Raw genomic sequence first — 26,499 nt, forward strand, 5'->3', positions numbered from 1 at the left:
ATATATACATGTGTATATATATAAACATATAAACATATATATTATATATATAATCAGCATTTTCAATTATCTTTTATTGCCAAAGGTAAACTCGACCTGTAAACCCTACGGGAATTGAACGCCAGATTCAACCTTTTTTTTTTTTATTCTGCAGCGCTCTCTCTCTCTCTCTCTCTCTCTCTCTCTCTCTCTCTCTCTCTCTCTCTCTCTCTCTCTCTTAGTAGGAGGAGAAAGATGATCAAGGTAAGAGGAAGAATTATGTGAAAGACATTCAAATAGAAAAGGTCAAAGGTCAAAGGTCAAGTAGGCCTAATGCATTCAACTAGGCGAGGAAAAGAGGAATTCAAATCTGTCCCAGCAGAGGTTAAAACTCCCCCACTCTCTTATCTCTTATCAATTCATGGAAAGTAAAAGCAACACTATGGTGGCCACCAAAAGTTTCAACAGAGAGGAATTAAATCATCTGTATAACATCAGAAGTTCGTATTGCAGTTAGACTCTGGGTCAGAGGGCTTCTGGTTAGACTCGCAGACCCAAGGAAGGGTTTCGTTTTCTTTCTTCCTTTTTTTCTTCTTCTGGGTTAAGGTGTAATACCTAGAGTTCAGCCTTTCTCTCCTGTGAGGTTTTCATCAACTTATTATTATTATTATGATATTAATCTATATTGTTATTCATTATCTCATATTTTTATTCAAATGAGAAGGGAAATTATCTCTATCTCTGCATTCATACATACATAAATTTCTCAAGGCTTAATTTCCTGTAAAGAGACAGCTAATTTCCTTTGTCGAAGTCGATTTGGGGCGAAACAACAAACCGAAATCGGACGAAGAAACAAAGAAGGAAAAGGGAGAGAAAGAAAAGAAAGGACTGATCACGTCATCATGGAAAAATCTGGAAAGTATTTCGCCATCTAGTTTTTATCTTTGACTTTTTGTCTCCGTTGTTGACATGGCACCGTTCTCTGCGAAAGCACTGCTCTACTCTTATTGTTGTTGTTGTTTATTTTGGGTTTGACTGTGATGGTTGTATTAGTTATCTTTTGCATAAAGAGAGAGAGAGAGAGAGAGAGAGAGAGAGAGAGAGAGAGAGAGAGAGAGAGAGAGAGAGAGACCCCATTTGAACGGCAGGTGTTTTTCTTAATATGCAAATTGGGTGTCAGTTACTTATACTTTTTCTTTCCATGACCTCTCTCTCTCTCTCTCTCCTCTCTCTCTCTCTCTCTCTCTCTCTCTCTCTCTCTCTCTCTCTCTCTCTAAACCAAAACAGTTCTCCTTAATTCCTCAATCAAAGTTGATGCAATACCTTAGTCTTTGCCCCTGTCCAATTGGGGTCTTTCTTTACCTTCACTCTGTTCCCTAATGACCTGGATCAGGTCACTTCCTCCCACTAGGGAGCAAATATGGCCAGAGATATTCCCTGTCTTACATATTGATCCATTGTCTAAATAGGGAGCCTTGATTCTTTCTGATTAGAGAGATAGTGAGAGAACGAATCTCATCATCATCATCTTTTAAATATTATTTGTTAACCCTGGATAGGTACGGTCCTCGGACACCCCTTTAAGGGTATACTCGGACGCGAACGACCCCGACGCCAAAAAAAATTCTTGAAAAATCAGTTTTTGCAGTAACCTCCTTTTTTCTTTTGCCAAAAAAAAAACTTCAATGAATGCTTAAAACAACTGTAAAGATAAATACTACTCATCTGCAGAAAAACTATTTATTATAAATATTTCAAAAAATTAAGTAGAAAAAAAAAAGACCTGACATAAAAATTCATAAAAAAAAGTTTATACATATATACACAAATCCTTTTAGGAATTGATTCTTGAATGTTTAGGACACATCTTGATGTATTTTGGATGAAGTCAGACCCATGGAGGTGAAGATCTGAAATGAGAAAAAAAGGGTAACTTTTTTGGCCAAAAAAAATTGTCCAAATTTCATGAATTTTTTTGGGTACCCAAATGAAATAGGAAGTGGCTAATTTTTTTAGGGAATAAACATATGTTATCCTAAAATAGAAATATGTAAAAAAATCTTCATTATTTTGTAAATTACATTTATATCAGGGGCCATATCTAAAGGTAATTTTTTGAGTACTTGGAAATTTCGTAAAAAATACATATATTTAATATATAATATGATATTTATGCAGGTAAAAATATACCAAAATATCACAAATTCTATAGGGAACAAGAATATATATAGATAGGGCAGCTTACGCTTCGGATATGTCCACAAAATGGCCGCCAACCACACTGACTCAGACTCCCTAATGTGCCACTTGAAATGTAGGAAGGGTATCTCAATTTCAAGGTGTTATTTACTAATCTAATTATTATTGGATATGCATAAAAATTGTATGGTGGGTTGCTGGATAATTGTCGATTATTTTACGACTATAAAATTAAAATTCTGACCCAAAAAATATTTTTTGAAGGGAAATAAAATCGAAAAAAAAAATGTAAAACAATATTGTAGCTAAAAAAATTTGATGATATTCAATCAAAAAAAAAGTAAACAAAATTTTCCGACAAATAAACATCTAGAGGAATCATTACTCTGTGATAGTTCCTTAGTACGTAGTAATTTTGAAAGAATTGGGAAAAAACGAAAAAATGGCAATCACCGGAAAATCGAACACATACCTATATATACGCCATATCTGGATAAAAAAAAGATAGGCATGGGTAACCAGATCATCTAGAAACACTTTCCAACACTATAAAAATATAAGTTTTGCGACACTACTTGCCAATTCCTTACGGTAACATGACTAAGCAAAAAAATGCAAAACAAATAAAAAGGGGCACTCGTGGAAAAATGGCCATTCTAATATACGGCATTTCAGAAAAAAAAAATTTCAGCCACGTGCTAGGCAAACCATCAAGGCATATTTTCCGACAAATAAACATATAAATGAAATATTACTCTGTGATAGTTCCTTAGTACGTAGTAATTTTGAAAGAAATGGGAAAAAACGAAAAAATGGCAATCACAGGAAAATCGAACACATACTTATATATACGCCATATCTGGCTAAAAAAAAAATAGGCATGGGTAGCCAGATCATCTAGAAACACTTTCCAACACTATAAAAATATAAGTTTTGCGACACTACTTGCCAATTCCTTACGGTAACATGACTAAGCAAAAAAATGCAAAACAAATAAAAAGGGGCACTCGCGGAAAAATGCCCAACATTCTAATATACGGCATCTCAGATAAAAAAAAAGACATGCACGTGTTAGCCCAACCATCAAGGCACACTTTCTAACACATAAACATGAAAAAAAATCAATAATATACGGCAATTCCTTACTACGTAGTAAATTTTTACAAATATTGAAAAAAAAAACAGAAATTGGCAACCGCAGTTAAATACCCAATATACCAATAACTACGTCGTATCTGACAAAAACAAAATCACGCATGGGTAGCCAGATCATCTAGACACACTTTCCAACATTAAAAAAGCAAAAGTTTTACGACACTATTTCGCAATATCTTACGGAAAAATGATTTGGCAAAAAAATTAAAAAAAATTAAAAAGGGACACTCGCGGTAAAAGGCCCGACATTCTAATATACGACATCTCAGATAAAAAAAAAGACATGCACGTGTTAGCCCCAACCATCAATGCACACTTTCTAACACATAAACATGAAAAAAAAAATGAATAATATACGGCAATTCCTTACTACGTAGTAATTTTTACAAATATTGAAAAAAAAACAGAAATTGGTAACCGCAGTTAAATACCCAATATACCAATAACTACGTCGTATCTGACAAAAACAAAGTCATGCATGGGTAGCCAGATCATCTAGACACACTTTCCAACACTAAACAAGCAAAAGTTTTACGACACTATTTGGCAATATCTTACGGAAAAATGACTTGGCAAAAAAATGAAAAAAAATGAAAAAGGGGCACTCGCGGTAAAATGGTCCTCGTGGTGATGAACGACATTTTAACTAAAAAAAAAAACATGCACATGGTAGCCAAACAATCCACCAAGACTTTCCACAACTGATAACCTATACAAGTTGCACCATTCTACGACAATTTCATAATACGTAATAACTTTGATAATTATGCAAACTACCTCAGAAGGGTAAACTCGGACGCGAACGACCCCGACGCGTCTCAGAAATCGGGGAAGGAGTACAGCTACAGCAATGCACATCTGGACACTACTAGAGCGTGTAGGGGAGACACCTCCTGCAGGTCGATCACCCACAAATTCAGTCACAGGGGTGAGTCACGTGAGAAAAACCTGTTTTTTTTTTGACGCTCGGGGTCGCAAACGACCTACCGTACCTATCCAGGGTTAAAACTTCTGCAATTCTCCTTCTGTCCTTCTAGCTAGAGTAAATCCATATTCAAACCTAACATTATATATCTTATATTTTTCTGGTTTTTTTGCCATAACTATCAATGAAATCATTTCAATTTTTTTGTATATATTCCAGAATCTGAATTGACTCCTATTTCTAATTCATTCATCTCTAAAAGCATTCCAAGCCCAATATTCCCATTCCGAATAATTCCTGTTCCGAAAGACAAGCCGTCACTTTAGACAGATGGCGGTGTCTGGCATCTATATCTCTGGGGGTCGGTATGATACGCGTATAATTCCCAGCTGACGCTTGAGTGGAGGAACTAGTAATGTTTCTCTTAACTGACAATGCCCCATAATGGATAATACAATTTAGTCCTTCAAAAATGTTGCAAATGAATGAATCGAAAGATTATTTCCCTAATATGATATATGTGATTGATAAGCCAATCAGATATTTGATATGGTTTCGACTAAATGTCAATTGGCTTTAATCTGGACACAAAAGTTTTGGGATTATATTTATTATCCTTGCATCTTATTGCTGACAGAGAGAGAGAGAGAGAGAGAGAGAGAGAGAGGAGAGAGAGAGAGAGAGAGAGAGAGAGAGAGAGAGAGAGAGAGAAGTTTTCTGCTAGTTGCAGAAGAATCCATCAAGAATAGTCAACGAATGTCAATCTGAAGTCAGGTCATCTTGAATGTGGTATTCCAAGTTCACATAAGGTCAAAGGTCAAAGTATCGGGAAATAACTTTTAACTCTCTTCTTTCTCAAAATCCTCAAATTTCATATTTATTTCAAATATGAATTTGTTATAGCAATCTATCAATGTTATATATATATATATATATATATATATATATATATATATATATATATATATATATATATATATATATATATATATATATATATATATATATATATATACATATATATATATAATATATATATATATAAATATATAATATATATATAAATATATATATATATATATATATATATATATATATATATATGTGTATATATAAATATATATAATATATATATATATATATATATATATATATATATATATATATATATATATATATATATATATATATATGTATTTATATATATATATATATATATATATATATATATATATATATATATATATATATATATATATATATATATATATATATATATATATATATATATATATGAACTTTACTACCTGCCAGTAATATCAACCGAGTATTCGTTTGTAATCGTTTCAAAGTTAATATATTTGAAAAAATGCAGATTTTGTTCTCTCGCTTTGAAGTCTACCGGATCATTCTTAAGAGAATGACAGTCTCTCAAGAATGGATTCCTTCCTTTGTAATCTCACTGTAACCCTTCTCTTATGATGTCCAGATTTCAATGGGATCTGATGGAATCTCTCTTGAAAATTTGCCTTCAATCGGTCAAGGAGTTTTTTTTTGCATCAAGTTTCTAACAAAGATTCAAACAGACAGACAAACACACAGACAAGAGAAATCTAGCAAAGACATTTAACCTCCTCTCGACCAATTGTCGCTTCAACCAGGAATTATTGTTATTTACTCTGTTCCTACACATTCCAGACTTTCCAGATCTCTTTATTGGCTCTGGGTTCCAGCATTAAAAGGTAGTTTTCCAGTGTTCAATTTGTGGTGGCTGATGTGGTAAACGTCCCTGACTAGTGAACGCTAGACTGGGGTTTGAGTCCCGCTCAGATTCGTTAGTTCTTTTGGTTGCTGCTGCAACCTCGCCATCTTTGTAAGCTGAGGAGGTTAGTTTGGGGAGCCTATAGGTCTATCTGTTGAGTCATCAGCAGGCCATTGCCTGACCCTCCTTGGTCTCTAGCTTGGGTGGAGAGGGGCGTGGGCGCTGATCATATATGGTCAGTCTCTATGGCATTGTCCTGCTTGATAGGGCAATGTCACCGTCCCTTGCCTCTGCCATTCATTAGTGGCCTTTAAAGAGCTTTTACCTACACACCTACCGAATAGTCTGGCCTATTCTTTACGCCTTCTCCTCTTTCCTCATATACCTGACAACACACTGAGATTACAAAACAATTCTTCTTCACTCAAGGGGTTAACTACTGCACCACAATTGTTCAGTGGCTATATTCCTCTTGGTGAGGGTGAAAGAAGGACCCTCCAAAATGAAACCATTGTTCTCTAGTCGAGGGTAGTGTCATAGCCTTTGTACCATGGTCTTCCCTGCCTTTGGGTAGAGTTCTCTTGCTAGAGGGTACACTCAATTATGCTTCAGCTGTACCCAAAAAGGACTAACAAAAGTCCAAAGAAGAATTTGATGGGCAGGAAGATCCTAATTCTCTCTCTCTCTCTCTCTCTCTCTCTCTCTCTCTCTCTCTCTCTCTCTCTCTCTCTCTCTCTCTCTCTCAAATCTTTTGCTCCAAATCCTGACCAAACTAAATCCCTTCACATGCATTTAGATGAATAGTTATTACCTTTGACATCATTACTGATAAAGTATGACGTCATTACTAATGGAGCAGACATAACCAATAACATAATTAGGTCTACATCACATAGACGTCATCATTACTCAATACAGATGCCGTCATCATCACTATCAAAATGAGTAACGGGACTAAACCTCCTATCAATCAAGTCGAGTAGAATAAGTGTATCGTTGTTACCATTAGGTGGACTATAAGAGAAATACTATCATTGATAAGTTATCGTAGACTATTCAAATACCTCCATTGAGAAGGCCTGTCCTTTATAATATTCAAATTCTTAGGGGATTAATACAAAAGGATTTAATTCCAAAGGGAAGGAATTTAATGGGGACCTCCTGTTAGATAAATCCTCTCCCAACAAATATTTCACTATATTGATATAATAAGGGTATCAAATCATCTTCATATATATATATATATATATATATATATATATATATATATATATATATATATATATATATATATATATATATATATATATATAAATATATAGATATATAGATATATAGATACATATATATATATATATATATATATATATATATATATATATATATATATATATATATATATATATATATATATATATATATATATATATATATACATATATATATGTATAATATATATATATATATATATATATATATATATATATATATATATATATATATATATATATAATATTTATGAAATAAAAGGAAATTAATTAGCAATAGGACAAATTTTACAAAACTGAAAAACAAAATTGAAATTAGTGTGTCTGTCGAGATGTCAGGAGATCGATGATGCTCCTGTGACAGTGAGCACACACAGAGAGAGAGAGAGAGAGAGAGAGAGAGAGAGGAGAGAGAGAGAGAGAGAGAGAGAGAGAGAGAGAGAGAGAGAGAGCATTGATTCTTTATGATTATGATTAGTTTTTTTAAAATATTAGTTGTTAAAACTTTTGCAATTCTCCTTCTGTCCTTCTAGCTAGAGTAAATCCATATCATAAAACTAACATTAGATATCTTCATAAATACCAATCACTCCATTTTTCAGGTTTTTGCCTTAACTATCAATGAATTCATTTCACTTTCTTTGTATATATTCCAGTATCTGAATTGACTCCTATTTCTAATTTATTCATCCCAAAACGCATTCTAAGTCCAACATTCCCATTCCGAATAATTCCTGTTCAGAAAGACAAGCCGTCACTTTAGACAGATGGTGGTGTCTCTCTCTCTCTCTCTCTCTCTCTCTCTCTCTCTCTCTCTCTCTCTCTCTCTCTCTCTAAAGACCCCTTTAACCCATTTCAGCTCCAATCATTTTTGTTGTTGCAATTTCATCTTAGTCAATCTTTTTTGTGTTTGTTCTTCCTAAATGATTAGGAAAACGCCTTGGTTTACATTTCTCTGCAATAATAATTCTAGAATACGATGTGCCATATATGTACCAGTGAGCACATTCAAGTACAATTTTTTGTGTTGAGAGAAAAAAACGGCTCTATCCGAAATACACTTATTTATTTGAAATTGATAATTTATTTCACAGTTTTAGGGTATTACAAATCTAAAATGAGCAATGATACATAACCTCTAATATTTTTTAGCAAGATGATGCTAAATTCTGTAAAATTTCCAAACTAAAACAAACATTTGAACCTTAGAGTGAGCTACTAAATTCCTACTCACAATCAAATTGTGTTGAAATACATATAACTTCTAGTTTCATTTGCATTTAACAAGTAAAAAAAAATACAATATTGATCAGAATGTAAATACTTAGAACACATCATCATTATTTAGTATGAAATGAATGATTACATGCCAAGCATAGTCCTACATTGCATTTGCTACACTGACTGAAAGGTCTTTTCTTACATCCTTCCCAGGCACATCTTCTTTTGTTATCTTGTGTTTCCACAAGATAATGTTCTAATCCATCAAAACGAATATCTTCTAACACTCGTTTGTCACCCTTTGTTGAGCAGGATGGCGGTCTCCCAGCTCCCCTTCGGTGGTGTACCAAAGCGAATAAGATATGTCTGAGCAATCTGTTCCTTGAATTCAAACTGTGACAATCCCCCCGCCAGACTTCTTATGCAACAACCAAGCATTTTGTTCTGTTACATCAATCAGCCAAGTAAATATACACCAATACCACTATTTCCCTCAAATACCAATACAATATTTGTTTACATTTTGGTTCTGCCCTACCAGTTCCTCCCCATATGTTGATTATATTCTTGAACTATCTTTAGGCAGTCAACTTCTACATTCTTTTTCTCGCTCCGTGAGTACCTTCTTACTTTGCTTGAGGCATTGTTTGTATGGACTGTTGATGCCACTGGTACGACTGCATTATCCATCCATCTACATACCATTATTTTATTCACATTGTCTGTAGCGAACTCTGCCGTCTCTCTCTTTTTATTTTTTTTTATAGAATCAACTGATTTCAGAGGACAGTGCTTACACCTGTTTGCTCTTATTGTCCCTGTAGCACCATAATTTCTGTCCGTCAGTTCTGTGAGAAGTTGAAATGAAGTGAAGAGATTATCAAAATATATATTATATGGAAGTGACCGTTTATCTTCTGACAATGAATCAATGTTTTTCAAGACTAGCAGCACATTTGCCAAATACCTTCTTGTTCACTTCATTTCTTCATAGGTACGTCCTTGATAAAGATCAAAGGTGACTAGATAACCATCGTCTGAATTTAGACACCAAACTTTATAGCCAAATCTAATTGGTTTCATTCTGGTGCACTGTTTACACCCATGCTTACCATAATATTCGACCATTGTTTCATCATGAGAGAGTGACTTCACAGGTTGAAAATGCTCAATGAATTTCTTTGTTAGATGTCTAACGAGTGGACGAACTTTGGCATATTTGTTAGTTGTATCTAATTTAGAATGATCAGGAAAATGAATGAATTGCATGATTTGTTCAAATCTTCTTCTTCTCATTGCTTGATAGACAGCTTCATTTTTTGTCACAGATGAATTTCTCCAAAACATCCTCTGAGAAGATACAGGAACGATGCCAGACACTATCAAAATTCCAATGAACACTTTCATTTCATCTTTAGTTACCAAGAAGTCTGTTTCACCTTTGAGAGTTGCATAGATAATTGTCTGATCCACTAACATACTCCACATATCATCATAAAAAAATTGTTCGAAAAGTTCAGTTTGAGTAAAATCCCTATATTTTGCATAATTTGCCTCGGGAAACATACAGTCACCAGGTGTGAGAGAAGTGCCAAGACTCCATTTGGGAGTCTTATAGCTATTGATAGGTGAAGAACTATGAGCCGCACCATCATCTTCAGCAGTACGACGTTCGTCGTGGGAAATAGCTTCATCTTTACCACTCAGTTGAGGTTCACAATCATCTTCAGTTGTACGTCGTCCATCATGGAAAACAGCTTCAGCATTAACAGTCAGTTGTCTGCCGGACAAATTATCTATCAACCCACTATCGTCTTCATCAGTCAATAGGCCCGTATCTGTAGGCTTAATGTAAACTTTTGCATGATTATTGTCTTCTTCTAATATAGCTAAAATGTCATGCATAGTCAGGGATCTGAAATATGAAATATGAAATGAATTTAGAATATGCTACAAATTCGATATTCATAAAATATGTGTAAACAGAAAGAAAATGTAACTGAATTAGCTCAGTGAACCATATATGGCACAGCAAAATATAAAATGATATGCAGAAAAAGAATGGATTAGACAATTATGAAAGTTTAAATAGAGAGGTCAGTTTATTACTTGTTCAACACATACAATTACCAATATAACATATTTATCAAAGAAATGTGCAAAATATACTTACTTTGTTCTGGAAGCCATTGTTTTTGGGCAGAGAACAGCGACACTTCTTTTCAAGGTGACAGCAGAGCACAGACTGGCAGCTTTGAGTGGGACTGTACTCATATGAACATGTCATAGCAGGTTTGGTGTGCATTCCCAATACACTTGTTCAGCGCTTGTCTTAGCCCAGAGCGACGTATGATGCAATATTGCATCATGTTGTTAATGTGCCATATATGTACCACTGAGCTGAAATGGGTTAACAGGTGTATTCATCATCTTTATTAATTTGAAACCCACATCAACTGAAGTCTTGATTAAATAAGGTCATGATTAATTGTGGAATTGATTAACCGAAGTCTTCATTAACTGAGCTTTACTTAACTGAGATCTTATTAACCTAACTCTTCATTAACTGATATATTCATATTTGTACCTGCATTTATGTTTTAATATTATTGTTACCATTATGATTATGATTATTATCATCTCTCTCTCTCTCTCTCTCTCTCTCTCTCTCTCTCTCTCTCTCTCTCTCTCTCTCTGTGAATACCTTATGATTCAATGTCTTGCAAACTGAAGCTTTCCTCAGACACCTAGGGTTTGTTGCAAGACTTTTAAATGTCCACAACAGAAGATGAGAGAATCGGTTGTCCTTTGAAATGATGCTAATATTATTGCAACCCTGAAAATGCTTTGAGTCCTTATCTATGGAGACTTGAGCCGGACTCTGACCACTGAAGGAAGATCTTCTCTTTTGAGTCGTGCCAAAGTCAAAGCTTTGAAGTCCTGGAGAATCTCCCAGGGCTACAGGACCTTGTGGCCTCTGCACACCAGGACTTTCTGAGACCTGATAAGAGAGTGGGGGCAATAGGTTTAGTTTGTCAATAGTAGACATAAACATCTGTTTAGTCTTACTATTTTTTTTTTCTCTTCCTCCTCCTTCTCTTCTTCCTTCTCCTCTTCCCTACTCCTCTTCCTACTCCTCTTCCTAGTAGAATATGATTCCTATGATTAATGAGATCGTTAATCATTAAGTTAATGTCATTAGGAATGATAATCTTCGTGTTTGGACAAGTTAAGAGTTCATGGTGATATTAATAAGGAGAGAGAGAGAGAGAGAGAGAGAGAGAGAGAGAGAGAGAGAGAGAGAGAGAGAGAGAGAGAGAGTAACATGAATAGTGGGTATTAAGAAAGAGAATGAAAATGCTTACAGTTTTCCTTGCCCAGTTTAACCTTCTGTCTCGCAAACAGGCAATTCAAAGGAGGGCAATTTGCCAAACGTACGATAATCTTTGGAGGGATTTTAAACGTTCTAAGGTCATAATGGCTTCTTTTGTCCAATCTCTCTTGGGTGTCTTTTGTGTGTCCCGTTGGAAGGGAAAATCTTGTTAGAAGAGGATAAAAGGGAGGAAGAGAAGCTTTCTATGGGTGTCCAAGGGTATAAAACTGCTTACAGTAGTCCACGTGTCTGCCTCAGAGATGAAAGGAATTGCTTCCACCTTTGAGGCTAATGGCAACTCGTTTAAGGTGTAGCTGCCAAACGTATGATAATCCAGGAAAGGATTTAAAAAAAAAAACACGGTTAAAATGGAATCCTTTTGACTATACTCCCTTGAGTGAAGGATTTTTTGTGTGTCCTTTTAGAAGAGGAAGTTTGTTTCCTTTCTCTGTTGATGAGATCCTTTGCAGGAGTTTTTGTTTACAGAAGAGAATAGGAAAAAAAAGACATTTTTGATGTGTTTAAGAGTTATCGTTCGTCTATCATCACCGCCTTTGTTTACATTACTCGAAACCCTCGTTTGTCCAGAGGAGATATCGTACCTTTTAGTTCAGGAGTTATTGTACTTCTGTAACTAAACATATATGAATCTAACATAACACACACCTATACATATGACTTATGAATACATATGTACATATATGTAACCAAATATCTTCCCAACTTCAGCCGAGAAACTTCAAGAAATGAAATTTTATTCCAGACTTCTGAATAGAGTAGTATCAGAGCCACGTCTTAATTAGTCTGTATTAAGAAGTAGTTAATTATGATGTTGAATAGATTTATAATGTATAATTTCCTCCGTCTAGCGAGAGAGAGAGAGAGAGAGAGAGGAGAGAGAGAGAGAGAGAGGAGAGAGAGGAGAGAGAGAGAGAGAGAGAGAGAGAGAGAGAGAATTATAATTTTTTTTCCTTTGTAAATTGCACTTGGTAGTAATGATAAATATAATAATTATAAAAATAATGATTTCTTTACACATTTTCAGTAGATTAGAAAAAATAATTAATTTTATATATATCATAATTTATCAAGATTTTTGTCAGGAGATATGAAAGATTGAATTTAAAGTTACGGAAATATAGATACCCTCCTCTCTCTCTCTCTCTCTCTCTCTCTCTCTCTCTCTCTCTCTCTCTCTCTCTCTCTTTTCAGAAGCCAGCTGGATTGAACCCATGACCTTGTAAACGGGAACCAATTGCTTTACCTTAATCCCTTTCACTTGAAGAGGTTTAACGTTAAATGCAAGTCTTTTATGGGATGAGGTTGCTACACCCACAGCCTCCTTTAAGTGACTGTGACCCACAACAGTTATCTACTAACCAAGTGCATTATTCATTCTAGTGGAATCACTCACAGGTTTAGCGAGAATCTTGAATTCTTAACCACTTGGTAGTCCAACAGAGATTCTTAGTCTATAGGAGAGAGAGAGAGAGAGAGAGAGAGAGAGAGAGAGAGAGAGAGAGAGAGAGAGAGAGAGAGAGAGAGAGAGAGAGAGAAACCTGCAGAAGAAATGGAAAAAAAGTTGAATCAGGCGTTCAATTACCGTAGAGTTCACCGGTCGAGTTTACCCTTGGCTATAAAAGATAATTGGAAATGATGATTATATAGGACGGAAGGAATAAACAAAATTGGCTAAAGGGGAAATAACATACAATAGATAAAAAGTGTCTAAAAGGATCGATGGATAACAGGAAAAAGAAAGAGTAAATAAAAAAAATAACGTAAGAGACAGAGCGCCAGAAAGAGTTAATTACTTTCGTGTTTTATTTACAAAGTTCCCGTATTTGTTGAGGCCTAGCACGTCCCATCTGCAGTGAGAGAGAGAGAGAGAGAGAGAGAGAGAGAGAGAGAGAGAGAGAGAGAGAGAGAGAGAGAGAGATGCATCCTCAAGCAAAAGAATCAACCAAGAAGGAAGCCTCGAGACACATCATAAATCAAGAAGAAGAAGAAGTGTTTTCCCACCAAATGTAAACAAACAAAGGATGACGGCGCATGCGCACTTGGCACCACCGACTGACGACAGCAGACTTATCTTTGCAGCTTTGAGACCCAGAGAGAGAGAGAGAGGGGTATTAAAGCCAACACTTGTTGTTGGCACGGGCCTTTCCCTTGGTTGGCCCGTAGTGAGAGAGAGAGAGAGAGGAGAGAGAGAGAGAGAGAGAGAGAGAGAGACAGACAGACAGACAGAACGAACCAACGCTTATTATATCTACACCAAAAGTTAATTTACAGGGGGAGCCAGCCATTGAAATCATGTCCAATAACCAATAATCAATGATAAATGCTTTATTTGGTTTATTGATAATAAGAATATCTCTTTGATGATGAAGCTCCTCATTTCAAGAGATGAAGAAGATTTGGGATTTCGATTCTCTGAGGTTTCAGTTCGGAGACTGATCATGTGTGGGGCTATTTCTTCAATCTAAGATTAATTTTATTATATTTGGATTTGAATTCAAATCATTATATACTTATATTTATCTAGACTTTTTATCATATAAATATCTGTTGGCTTGTAACATTTTAGCTCTTTTTAATATCCTACAAGGTCCTGAAAAAAAAGGTCTGATATCATCCAATGATAAAAATAAAGTCTGACATCCTTCAAAAGACTAAAATAGAAAAAAATAAGTAAAAACAGAAAAAATCCTTCACAGGATCCTAAAATTAATCTAGTCCCTTAAAGGTTTAAAGGCTGCTCATGAATGGTAGAGGCAAGGGACTGTGACATTGCCCTGTCAAGCAGGACAATGCTCTAGAGACTGACATCAGCTCCCAAGACCCTCTCCACCCAAGCTAGGATAAAGGAGGACCAGGCAATGGCTGCTGATGACTCGGCAGATAGACCTATAGGCTTCCTCAAACCCCCCATCCTTAGCTCACAAGGATGGTGAGGTTGCAGCGATCGAAGGAACTAACGAGTATGAGCGGGACTCTAACCCCAGTCTGGCGTTCAACAGTCAGGGACGTTACCACATCAGCCATATGCTCTAACATACTTTGAATACTAAAAATTGGTCAAGTCGATTTCTATTACATTTAGTTTTCATTTTAAATATAATTAAATTTATCTAGACTTTTCATAATACAAATCTCTGTTGGGTCGCAGCATTTTAGCCTTGCTGTCATGATTATTAGCCTTTTCTAATATCCTACAAAGGTCTGAAGAAGGATCGAAAATCCTTCAAAGGGGAAATTGAAGTCTAACAACCTTCAGAGATCCTAAATAGTCTAACAACCTTCAGAGATCCTAAAATTTGTCAAGTAGCTCTCTAAGATAAAAATGAAGTGCTTTTACAATTTTTGAATACTACAAATGGATTTAGCATCTTTCAGACATATAAAAATTAAAAAAATTGGCCAAAGATCCATGAAAAATATAAAAAAAAATACAATGAATTACTGAATTCCCATCCTCCATATACTCAAAATATGTTCTATGTAGCTTATAAGATCCAAAATCCGTCTAACATTCTTCCAACATTGAACAAAATAGTTTAGCAACTTTCTAAAATCCTGAAATCATTCTGACATTTTTCTAAGGCAAGATTTTATTTTTTCCTGTTTCCTTTCCTCACTGGGCTATTTTCCCTGTTGGAGTCCTTGGGCATATGGCATTCTGCTTTTCAAAGTAAGGTTGTAGCTTAGCAAGTAATAATGATAATATTGATAATAACAATAATAATAATAATAGTAATAATAATAATAATAACAATAATAATAATAATAATGATAATGGTCTAACATACTTCCAGGATCTGCAAATTGCTCTTGTAAGGTCTTATCACTTCCAGAACTATTCCAGCATCTTAACTAACCCCTTCCATACTAAAGGCTACATGGAGCAACAACAACAACAATAACAACAACAACAACAAAAACAACATCGAACAAACAGTATTTCAGAAGACGACTGTAACAATATTCGTAAACCCGTAATTTTCTAAAAGTATTACTTAGTGAAAGGGTCAATGCACTGTTATTGAGCCTCTGTGAAGATGTATGGAGGGGATTAGTCAGTGGAAGTTTTCTCCAAAGAGTTTCATCCTCAACTGTGAAATTTTCAATGAAAATTAATTGAGCACGATTAATTATACTTTACATGCATACACTATATATATATATATATATATATATATATATATATATATATATATATATATATATATATATATATATATATATATATATATATATATATATATATATATATATATATATATGTGTGTGTGTGTGTGTGTATATGTATATTTATATATACATATATATATATATATATATATATATATATATATATATATATATATATATATATATATGTATATATATATATATATATATATATATATATATATATATATATATATATATATATATATATATATATATATATATATATATATATATATATATATATATATATATATACATATACGCATATACGTGTAAGGCTAAACTACGACGTTTATACCACTTAATAATGAAAGTGAGTGAGGTTAAAAGGTTAAATAACGAACAAAGGCAGAAACTCGGGTGATAAATTGTTATTAAGAACTGAGTTTCTGCAGCATGACAACAGAACGATCTCAACTATAGGAAATTGATTGTTTTGAATACTTAAGTAAATAAGTAGCAGACGACAAGTCAGCAGATCTTGCTAATATTAAAAAATGTTGTTTAAGTTGTGCTAAATGATGTACTACCAATATCCACATCCCTGCACAAACTCACATAGCTAAACACGATCTGAATTAGGTAGTAGGTTGGTCAGGGTACCAGCCATCCGTTGAGATACTACCACTAGAGAGTTATGGGGTCTTTAGACTGACCAGACAGTACTACACTAGATTAGATCCTTCTCTCTGGTTACGGTATAATGTAGTCGACAGGAGTGTTAGGGCGAGTAATGTGGGAATACCTGTAAGGACAAATGAAGGGTTTAGGCAAGGGAATCAGGTTTGGGGGGATAGGAGTGCTAGTGTGCAGTGAGGTAGGTCAGGTAGTTATGTCTGTGAAGAGAAGTGTTATAGGTGTGGGAAAGTAGGGCATAAAAAGAATGAGTGTAGATGGGCATTAGGAGCATGTTTCGGGTGTGCAGAGACAGGGCATCGTATTAGTGAGTGTAAGCAAGAGAAAGGGGTTAAATGTTATCGGTGTGGTATGACTGGACACATAGCGAGTGGATGTCGGAGTAATCGTACAAATGTGATTTGCGGCAATTGTGGTAAGGATGGTCAATATGCTAGAATATGCAAGGAGCCACGGGGTAAGTGTACTGAATGTGGTGCAGATGGGCATGTAGCTAGGGTATGTAGGAAGAAGGGAGTAAATCAGCCTGGGATGTTCGGGAAACTAGAGTGTAAGAGGGTTCAACTGGGTGAGTCCTCCTGTGTGTGTAGAAGGAATAAGATCAATGTTCGTGAGAATGGGATGAATAATTGGTTGGAAATGAGTAAGTATGAACCTAGTATGCATGAGAAGTTAGGGTTGGAAAATAAACAATTAGTGTTAGTTGAATATAGGAAAAAGAGGCGTTTGAAAGTTTTAAGTGAGGAGAAAGTGCAAGGGAAATTTATAGGTATAGGTAAGAATACGAATAAGTATGACAAGGGTGTAAATGTACAAGTGAGTGTGGAGGATAAATGTATTAATACAGATGAAACGTGGCTGAGTATGAATGATACTTATAATGTGTGTAGCTTTTCATTAGATGATGTAAAAGAAAGTATGACGAATGCGAGAATGAGAGACAGGAGAATGATAAGTAGCATGAATGAATCTTTTGCTAAAGTTGAAAATGTTTTTGATGAAATGGATGAAATGTTTACAAAAATGAGTGTAATTATAGGGCCAAACGAGAACGCGGTAGATGGGATTGTACATGATATATTAGATGATAGGGATTTAGATAGGAATAGTGTTAATGTAGCGAATGATTGTGATAAGGAAGAAGTGAATGAGAGAGTATATGGAGGCCCAGTTACTCGGAGTAGAGGTCCCGTTCCCGACTGCGACTGGGTTATGAACAAAAATAATGTAAGTGTTGTGTGAGAAGGATTTGGCAAAAAGTAAGGGGGGAGGAATGTGGAGGATTTATTTTTGCTTTATTTTAATTTTTATTTCTTGCCAAATCCTGAGAGAGAGAGAGAGAGAGAGAGAGAGAGAGAGAGAGAGAGAGAGAGAGAGAGAGAGAGAGAGAGAGAGAGAGAGAGATATTGTGTTAGCGAGCGAAAGTAGTTAGTGTATCGATCGTTGGTGGTGAGAAAGACTGTTGGTACAAATGAGATTGTTTGTTTATGTTTTTAGTTAGGTTACGACAGTGGTGAATGTTTCGGAGCGAATGCTTTTTTTGATTTGACTGCAGCAAGAGGCAGTAGTGAGTGCTGGATAACTATTTTACCATTATTTTTCGACCAGCGTGGAAGTGTTTTTTTGATTTTCTAAGTAAGTACAGTTTTGTTTATCTTTGCTTGTAGTGATTGTGAATGATAGGAACAATTTATTATTTATCTTTGATTACAGTGCGATAGTTCAATTAGTTGGGAGTGTTCATAAGTGTTTTTCTTTTTATTTTGGCAGGCCGTGATTCCTCCTTTGGAGAGATACGAATTTGTTGTTGATGACCTGGCCTGTACTTAATATTGTTTGGACTGCTCATATGACTGCACAACCGTTGATGACCTGGCCTGTTATTTGAGATTCCCATTGATGATGATGATGATGATGATGATGATGATAATGATGATGATGATGACTACTAATTGACTGTTTAGTTAAATTGACTGGAACTGAATATAGTTCCGTTTGCCACAGATTGGTGGCTGTGCCAAGGATTGATCGGGTTGTGTGTGGAGTCAGTTTCCGCATTAATAAATAAACAATTATTTATATGAATTTAGCAGGTTTATTTATTTTGTATGATTAAGTTTTTTTGTGTCGTTTATATTAATATCTAATTTAATTTTAAGGAATATAGTTAGTAAGGTTATGTTTTGTTTCAATTTTCCTTCTGTCCAAGAGTCCAGTTGATAAAGTAAGGGGAAAGTTTGTGTTGTGGGACAATTGTCTGTTTGAGTGATTCAAGGGTGTGGGGGTTGTTTTGCAACATCCCGCCACAATATAGCTTCTAAAGTTTTTGTTCTTTCTTGGGTTCTTTTTTCGTTCGAATGTCTTAGATTTTGACTTTTATTTGACATAAGTAGTTCTAATATATTTCATTTGCAATGCAACTATCATTGAATTTATCAAAAGAACTTAATGATTTTATTTGTATATTACAAGACTTAATTTATGTTATATGGGTAATAAATAAATGTCATATATGAAGATTAAGTCAAATCCATTCGAACACAGCGGACTTCATTTAAAGAAAGGAATTCTTAATCTTAATTTCATTATCAGTTTTAAAAAATATCATTAATAACAACATTATGAACAACAACATTAGAAGCAACAACAGAAAACAACAGTAATAACAACAACAAATTATAGGATAACAGTAGCAACAACAGATAAACAGTAACATTTGGGGCAACAACTTATAAAACAGGAACAACAACAACAGTAGAAACAACTGATAATAAGCACTGGAAACAACAACAGTAGAAACAACACTGAAAACAACAACAGTAGAAACAACACTGAAAACAACAACAGTAGAAAATATGCTGAAAACAACAACAGTAGCTAACATCACTGAAAACAACAGCAAGAACAACAACGCTGAAAACAACAGCAGGAACAACAACGCTGAAAACAACAACAGCAGAAACAACATTGAAAACAACAACAGTAGAAACAACATTGAAAACAACAGCAGGAACAACAACGCTGAAAACAACAACAGTAGAAACAACATTGAAAACAACAACAGTAGCAACTATGCTGAAAACAACTACAGTAGAAACAACATTGAAAACAACAGTAGAAACCACACTGAAAATAATAACAGGAGCAACAACACTGAAAACAATAGCAGTAGAAACAACACTGAAAACAAAAACAGTAAAAACAACACTGAAAACAACAACAGTAGCAACAATGCTAAAAACAACAACAGTAGCAACAACACTGAAAACAACAATAATAACAACAACACTGAAAACAACAATAATAGCAACAACAATGAAAACAGCAGCAGTAGCAACAACACTGAAAACAACAACAGTAGCAACAACACTGAAAACAACAACAGTAGTAGCAACAACACTGAAAACAACAACAGTAAGTAGAAACAACACTGAAAACAACAGGAGCAACAACACTGGAAACATTATCAGTAGAAACAGTACTGGAAACAACACTTAAAACAACTCAGGAGCAACAACAATGAAAACAGCAACAGTAGAAACAAGAGAGAGAGAGAGAGAGAGAGAGAGAGTCTCTCTCTCTCTCTCTCTCTCTCTCTCTGTTGTTTTGTTGTTGTAAATAATGATATTTTTGCTACTGTTGGTTTTTCTTGGATGTAGTTGCCAATCTTGCTTTTGTTTTTTTTTCGGTGTTGTTGCTACTGTCATTGTTTTTGTTGTTTTCAGTGTTGTTGCTACAGTCATTTTTGGGTGTTGTTCCTAATGTTGTTGCTACTGTCATTGATTTTGGTGTTGTTTCTAATGTTGTTGTTTTCAGTGATGTTTTTACTGTTTGTTTTTTATGTTGTTCCTACTGTTGTTATTTTCCATGTTGTTGCTACTGTCTTTGTTTTAGGTGTTGTTTCTACTACTGCTGTTTCACTGTTGTTGCTACTGTCCTCGTTTTAGTGATGTTTCTACTGCTGTTCTTTTCCATTAGTTATTAATGCTTTCGTTGTTTTGGCGTTGTTTCTCTTGTTGTTTCAATAGAAATCTCTTAAGCTATTTTGCTTTATACCCAATAGATGGCGCTGGTGTAATTGATAGTCCTTGGCTCTCTCCTTCAGTTTAGATTCCTTGTCTAGTGACGTCATCCAAAACAAATTGTCTGAGTGAAGTTCTTAAACTACTTCCTCAGACGTTTCAAAAGTTTTTATTTATATTAAGTTTTTCGATGCTTTTACGCGGTTTATTGTAGTGAATTAATCAATGAAAATTAATTCATTCATTGGTGACTAGTTTTGGGATATATTTGACTTGGTAAAATGCTTTAAAACGTTATTATGGACGTATATATGATGTGGGCTTTCTTGGGATGGCCTACAATGTTACTGGAAATGGTTTAGGCTACAGAATAATTCCATATATAAACTTAACCTGTTTCAACAAAGTATTAGATCATGACCTCTTAATTAAATTGGTTTTGTTCTTCAGTCTTCCAGTTTAACTTTGTACTCTGGCCTTAGTGGGTTTTGAAATGGAAAAAAGGTTTTGTTAATGTTAGCCAAACTCCTGATGAGCAAACATACGGTGCACTAGGTTAGGTTAGGAAGGAAAGAGTTATTTCAATGTTTAGTATTGGTAGGATAAGTGCAAAGTGTTGAATGGACAATGGATGAATAAGTAGGTTTTTTAATTATATCCTTTAGAAAGGATTCCATGAGAATTTATCCCTTTTTTTATTGTTTCTGTATTTGGGTAAATTCTTTTGACCATCATCATCATCATCAATCATCATCCCACAAAATAATAATACCAATAGTACAGTGGTAACGTGTCTGCCTAGCATTCGCATGGCAGCAGATCAATCCCAGCCATTAATCATGAGTTGTTTACTGGGGAGGCCACTGCTGTGGTTGGGCACCACAGTTTGGGTTGGGCTTGCCCGGCTGACGTTCTGGTGAGCATCTATTCTGAGGAAACTTAAACTGAAACCAGACACCTTTAATCTTTTTAACCTTCAATCCCACTAAATAATAGTAATAATGATTAATAATAATAATAATAATAATAATAATTAATAATAGTAATTCCATTAAATACAGTGGTACCTCTACATACGAATTTATTCCGTTCCACAACCGACTTCGGATGTAGAAAATGTTAGGATGTCGAAACGAATTTTCCTATTAGAACACATAGAAATAGGATTAATCCGTGGTTGAACCCAAAAACCTATGATAACTCCTTAATAAATTACTACACATAATTACCCATGAGAATAATGCAGACTATAAATTAGATAATAGACAGGTGAAAAAGAATAATTATCAAAAAATTATAAATAAGAAACGGGTTTTTAGCGTCACTTTACCTTAGAAACTCTAGCGCAGGTGTTGTTGGTCTTGCTACGCAGAGAGGAGACGGACGGGCAGCGAGGAGGTAGAGAGGTTAACTACGATAAACGTACACTATCGTAACTTATTCTAACTTACACTAAGTGAACTTCAACATAACTTAGCTTATTTATTTTTTTTATTTCTATATTTTATATTTTTTTTTACATTTTCTTTTTAACATTTTCTTTTTTTCTTTTTGATGATTAATTTTAATCACTTTCACTCTCTCCACTTAAAATTATTGAATTTCTTTCGCTTCACTCTTTGCCGTTTTCTTTGAACCACTTCCATCCTCTTCATCATGAGTTCGCTTCATAGTTTTTTTAAAGAAACTATCGATAGATAGTTGCTTGGTACGGCGTTTCAGAATGTTTCGAAAGTGAGTTAGGCAAACATCATCGAACTGTGCAACTACAAGACAAACCTGCAATTTTTTTGGGTGGTATTTGTAGATGAAGTCGACCACGTCTTGATATTTTCCTAACACCTCTTTTATTTGCGCCGAACCTAACACATGTTCTACCTCCTCGATCCCTTCCTCATCATCACTCATGTGCTCTGACATAGCATGGAGTTCCTTGAGCTCCTCTGTGGTAAGTTCGTCGTGATGTTCGGCGACGAGTTCCGTGACGTCATCTGCGTAGACCTCCAGACCCATGGACTTGCCAAGGGAGACGATTTCCTCTACGTCTTCCGCTGCACCCACCACGGGATCCGGTTTGGGGTCAAAACCTTCGAAATCTCGGGGAGAAACTGCATCAGGCCACAGCTTCTTCCAGGCAGAATCGAGAGTCCGTCGAGTTAATCCCACCCAAGCCTGATTTATGATCTTCAAGCAGTGCACGATGTTGAAGTGGCTTTTCCAAAATTCACGCAAAGGTAAGTTTGTGCTTTGCGTGACATTAAAGCACTGCTTGAATAGGTGCTTGGTGTAGAGCTTCTTGAAATTCGAGATGACTTGCTGGTCCATGGGTTGGAGGATAAAGGTGGTATTTGGTGGAAGATACAGCACCTTTATGAACTTAAATTCATCGAAAATATCATCTTCAAGTACGGGGGGGGGGGGGGGGGGGGGTGCATTGTCAAGGAATAGTAGGCTTTTAAAGGCAATTTCTGCTCATGAGGATACTTCTTCACAGAAGGGCCAAAAACTTGGTTAACCCATTGCACAAAGAACTGCCTAGTGACCCAGGCCTTTGAGTTGAATCGCCAGAAAACATTGAGCTGGTCCACGTTGTGTGCCTTAAAGGCCCTAGGATTCTCGGAATGGTAAACCAGTAAAGGCTTGACTTTTAAGTCCCCGCTAATGTTGGCACATAGGGCAAGAGTCAACCGATCCTTCATTGGCTTATGCCCAAGCAATTTCTTCTCTTCGGCGGTGATATAGGTTCGACTGGGCGTCTTCCAAAACAGCCTGGTTTCATCACAATTAAACACTTGCTGCTCTACGTAGCCTTCTTCCAGCACAATCCTTTCAAAGTTCTTGACAAAGTCAGCTGCAGCCTTTGTGTCCGCCTCTCCGTGGTGAACAACTGTATGAATCCCGGACCGTTTCACAAATTTCTCAAACCAGCCACGAGATGCCTTGAAATCGTCTGAGGAAGGTTCGGTTGAACTCTCCCCAGCATCACTCCCAGAGCTCTCCTCCTTCAAGTCTGTGAAGATGGCGTGCGCCTTCTCGCAGATGATGGTTTCGGTGATGGTGTCGCCAACAATCTCTCTGTCCTTGATCCTGATTAGCAGAAGTCGTTCCATCTCTTCTATGATAGGGCTACGGCGTTTTGAAATAATGGTGATCCCCTTAGAAGGTTTCACTGCTTTAATGGCTTCCTTCGGTTTCAGGATTGTCGAGATCGTCGACATATTACGGCAATATTGTTTAGCAAGTTCACTCACGCGGACGCCACGCTCATGTTTTTCAATAATTTCTTGCTTTACGTCTAAAGAAAGCATTTCCTTCTTCCTTTTCTCACCACTACCACTACCATTTGCAAAACTAAGCCTTTTAGGACCCATACTTTATGTAAATTACCCTGAAAAGGATGCACGTAAAAAATCACGATTAAAACAGTACAGTAATAGCAGGACGCACAGGGCACAACCGCAAGAAGCCGACGAGAACAGAGGACTGACCCAAGCCACGCTAATTGAGGGTCCCTCCGAGGTCGAAGTGCTGCCTTCTATCGGCGGAAATAAAAAACACATCCGGCGCTATGAGTACCAACTACGCGTACGAGTATTGTTTACTTCGGGTGTCGAAAAAAAAATAGGGTGTAGAGTAGGAACACGTTCGAATTGTACTTTGTGTGTCAAAAAATTTGGATACAACCGGTAAGACTAAAATTGCTTACTTCGTGTGTTGAAATAAAATTCGGGTGTAGAGTCAAAAATTTGCTCGAATTTTACTTCGGATGTTGGAAAATTCGGATGTAGATACGTTCGTATGTAGAGGTTTCACTGTAACAGTAATGATGATTAATAATAATAATAATAATAATAATAATAATTAGTAACCAATAATAATAGTAATAATAATAATTAATAATAATCACAATAGTTAGTAATTAGTAAGTATTAATAACAATAATAATCATGATCATCATCATCATAATGATAGTAATTAATGATAATAATCAATCATTATTAGTGTAATTAATAATATTAGTTTACAACAGACTCTGGTCTTTCTACATAACGATAGCCAAGGTTACTAGAGTAAACTGAATAGTGTTTAGTCTCTAAACCTAATCTATCTTGGCTCTGCTGGGAAAAAGGGAGGTAGGTGCACAATAGTCTCTCTGGCTTTTGTCATGATAACGTGACTTAGTTTCTAAATGTAATTCCTTAATGAGAAAGTCTGATGCTTAAACCTCATTGGTCGTACGCAAAGACATATCCTCGTCCTTTGATGTGAGCATGTTTTTTTTTATCTAGGTTGGAACTCGGCTGATGGAATTTATAGAGATATGTTGGTAGTTACTGACCGATGATGGGGAAGCAACTGAGTAGCCATTTTGTTTTCAACCACTAGAGATTACAGACTTATTCCTGACATTTTCATTTAGCTCTTATGATTTCTGGTTTCCTTTTATATGATCGTTTTATCGAGATTAATGCAAGTTTTTTTGTGGAAGATGCAGGATACACAGATTCCTTCCCAATTATGATAGCTGTGTGATAGTTATCCGCACAGTCTGCTGATAATCTACTTCTGTCCTGTTGGATGGCTTTACTTATGCTGTCCCTTCCCTCGCTATAGTAATGACTATGTCAATTTAACTGAGAAAAGTTGGTTTTCCTTAGGCACTGTGTTGGAGGACGGAGTTCCTACATCTGTCTTCCTGTGCCAGGATGACAATTAAAAGGGGAAATTTAAGTTTGTCCTTCTCCCTTGTGACTTTTTCACTGCTGGACGATAGAAATGGCATCGCATCACACTAAGGTTTCTCCTTCTGTACCATAATTTTGAGGGGTTTTGAAGACGGGACAGTACTCCACTCACTGCCCTTCTTTTCCTCTTCCTAAGTCTGCTAATACTTCAAGTATTAGAATAGAGGCATGTGGTTAATCCTAAGAGAACAGTTTGTTTGTTTTCCTCGTCCTTTGATTGGAGAGATTGATTCAGCCTGAGCTGGAGTCGGTCATTAAAGTTGGATAGCAAATGGTTATCCAGTTATAGAATCTTCACTTTTGATATAGCTGCTATTGTGTCTACAAGTACAGACAGCTCCCGTCAAATGTATTGATTTTATTTCTCTTTTCATGGAATGGGAAGCAGGAAGTTCATCTTTGCTTGAGGAAGGATAGACGCTGCAACTGGTTTATGGTTAAACCAGCTGTAGATCCACACTCCCTCTGTGCTTCTTGTAGGAGGCATGACTGTTTGCAGGCATCCCCATGTGCTGAGTGTAGGCCATGGCCTCCTGTGAAGTGGCAGGCGTATTTCCTGAAGGGGAAGAAGTGAGCGAAGGGTTTGACGGGGTCGGAATGGGCAACGCCCAAGACGACTGGGCAATTGTTTAGCGGTCCCTCTCTCCTTGAGGGGTGTGACCACTGCTGCCGCCTGTGTGCATTCGCCCCTGGATCAATCCCCTAGGAATATGTTACGGGGGCTTGGAGTCCTCAAAGCTACATTGGTGAGCTTTTCTGGTTTTGCTGGTGTGTGGGGAATCCCTAGTGTTTGCTGTACTCCTTCTTGAAATACTCTCTGCTCTTGACTCTGCAGGCCATTGATGACGAGTTTAACCTAAGGAAGTCTTTGGCTTCCTTGAGTTTTTCAGGTAGGTCCTCCATGTCTTTGTTGAGGGAGCTGGTAGCTAAGACTACTGCTCCCCTGGTACCCCCCTGGGCAATTGCAGGTGTGTCAAA

General features: G+C 36.0%; 2 protein-coding genes across 2 annotated transcripts; one reads left to right on the plus strand and one right to left on the minus strand.

Annotated features, from left to right (window-relative positions):
- Positions 1 to 9,487: 9,487 nt before the first annotated feature.
- Positions 9,488 to 14,930, minus strand: LOC137633869 (piggyBac transposable element-derived protein 3-like). The gene is made up of 4 exons (XM_068366111.1): positions 14,865 to 14,930; positions 11,399 to 11,513; positions 10,686 to 10,776; positions 9,488 to 10,427 (listed from the first exon to the last, which is right to left on the minus strand). The coding sequence occupies exons 1-4, from the start codon at positions 14,928 to 14,930 to the stop codon at positions 9,488 to 9,490; spliced, it is 1,212 nt and encodes a 403-aa protein (XP_068222212.1).
- Positions 14,931 to 19,609: 4,679 nt separating this feature from the next.
- Positions 19,610 to 25,493, plus strand: LOC137633870 (putative uncharacterized protein DDB_G0283431). Its single transcript, XM_068366112.1, has 2 exons — positions 19,610 to 19,949; positions 25,435 to 25,493. The coding sequence occupies exons 1-2, from the start codon at positions 19,610 to 19,612 to the stop codon at positions 25,491 to 25,493; spliced, it is 399 nt and encodes a 132-aa protein (XP_068222213.1).
- The last annotated feature ends 1,006 nt before the right edge of the window (positions 25,494 to 26,499 follow it).

The sequence above is a fragment of the Palaemon carinicauda genome, chromosome 43 (genome assembly GCF_036898095.1).
Source record: "Palaemon carinicauda isolate YSFRI2023 chromosome 43, ASM3689809v2, whole genome shotgun sequence".
Taxonomy (NCBI): Eukaryota; Metazoa; Arthropoda; class Malacostraca; order Decapoda; family Palaemonidae; genus Palaemon; species Palaemon carinicauda.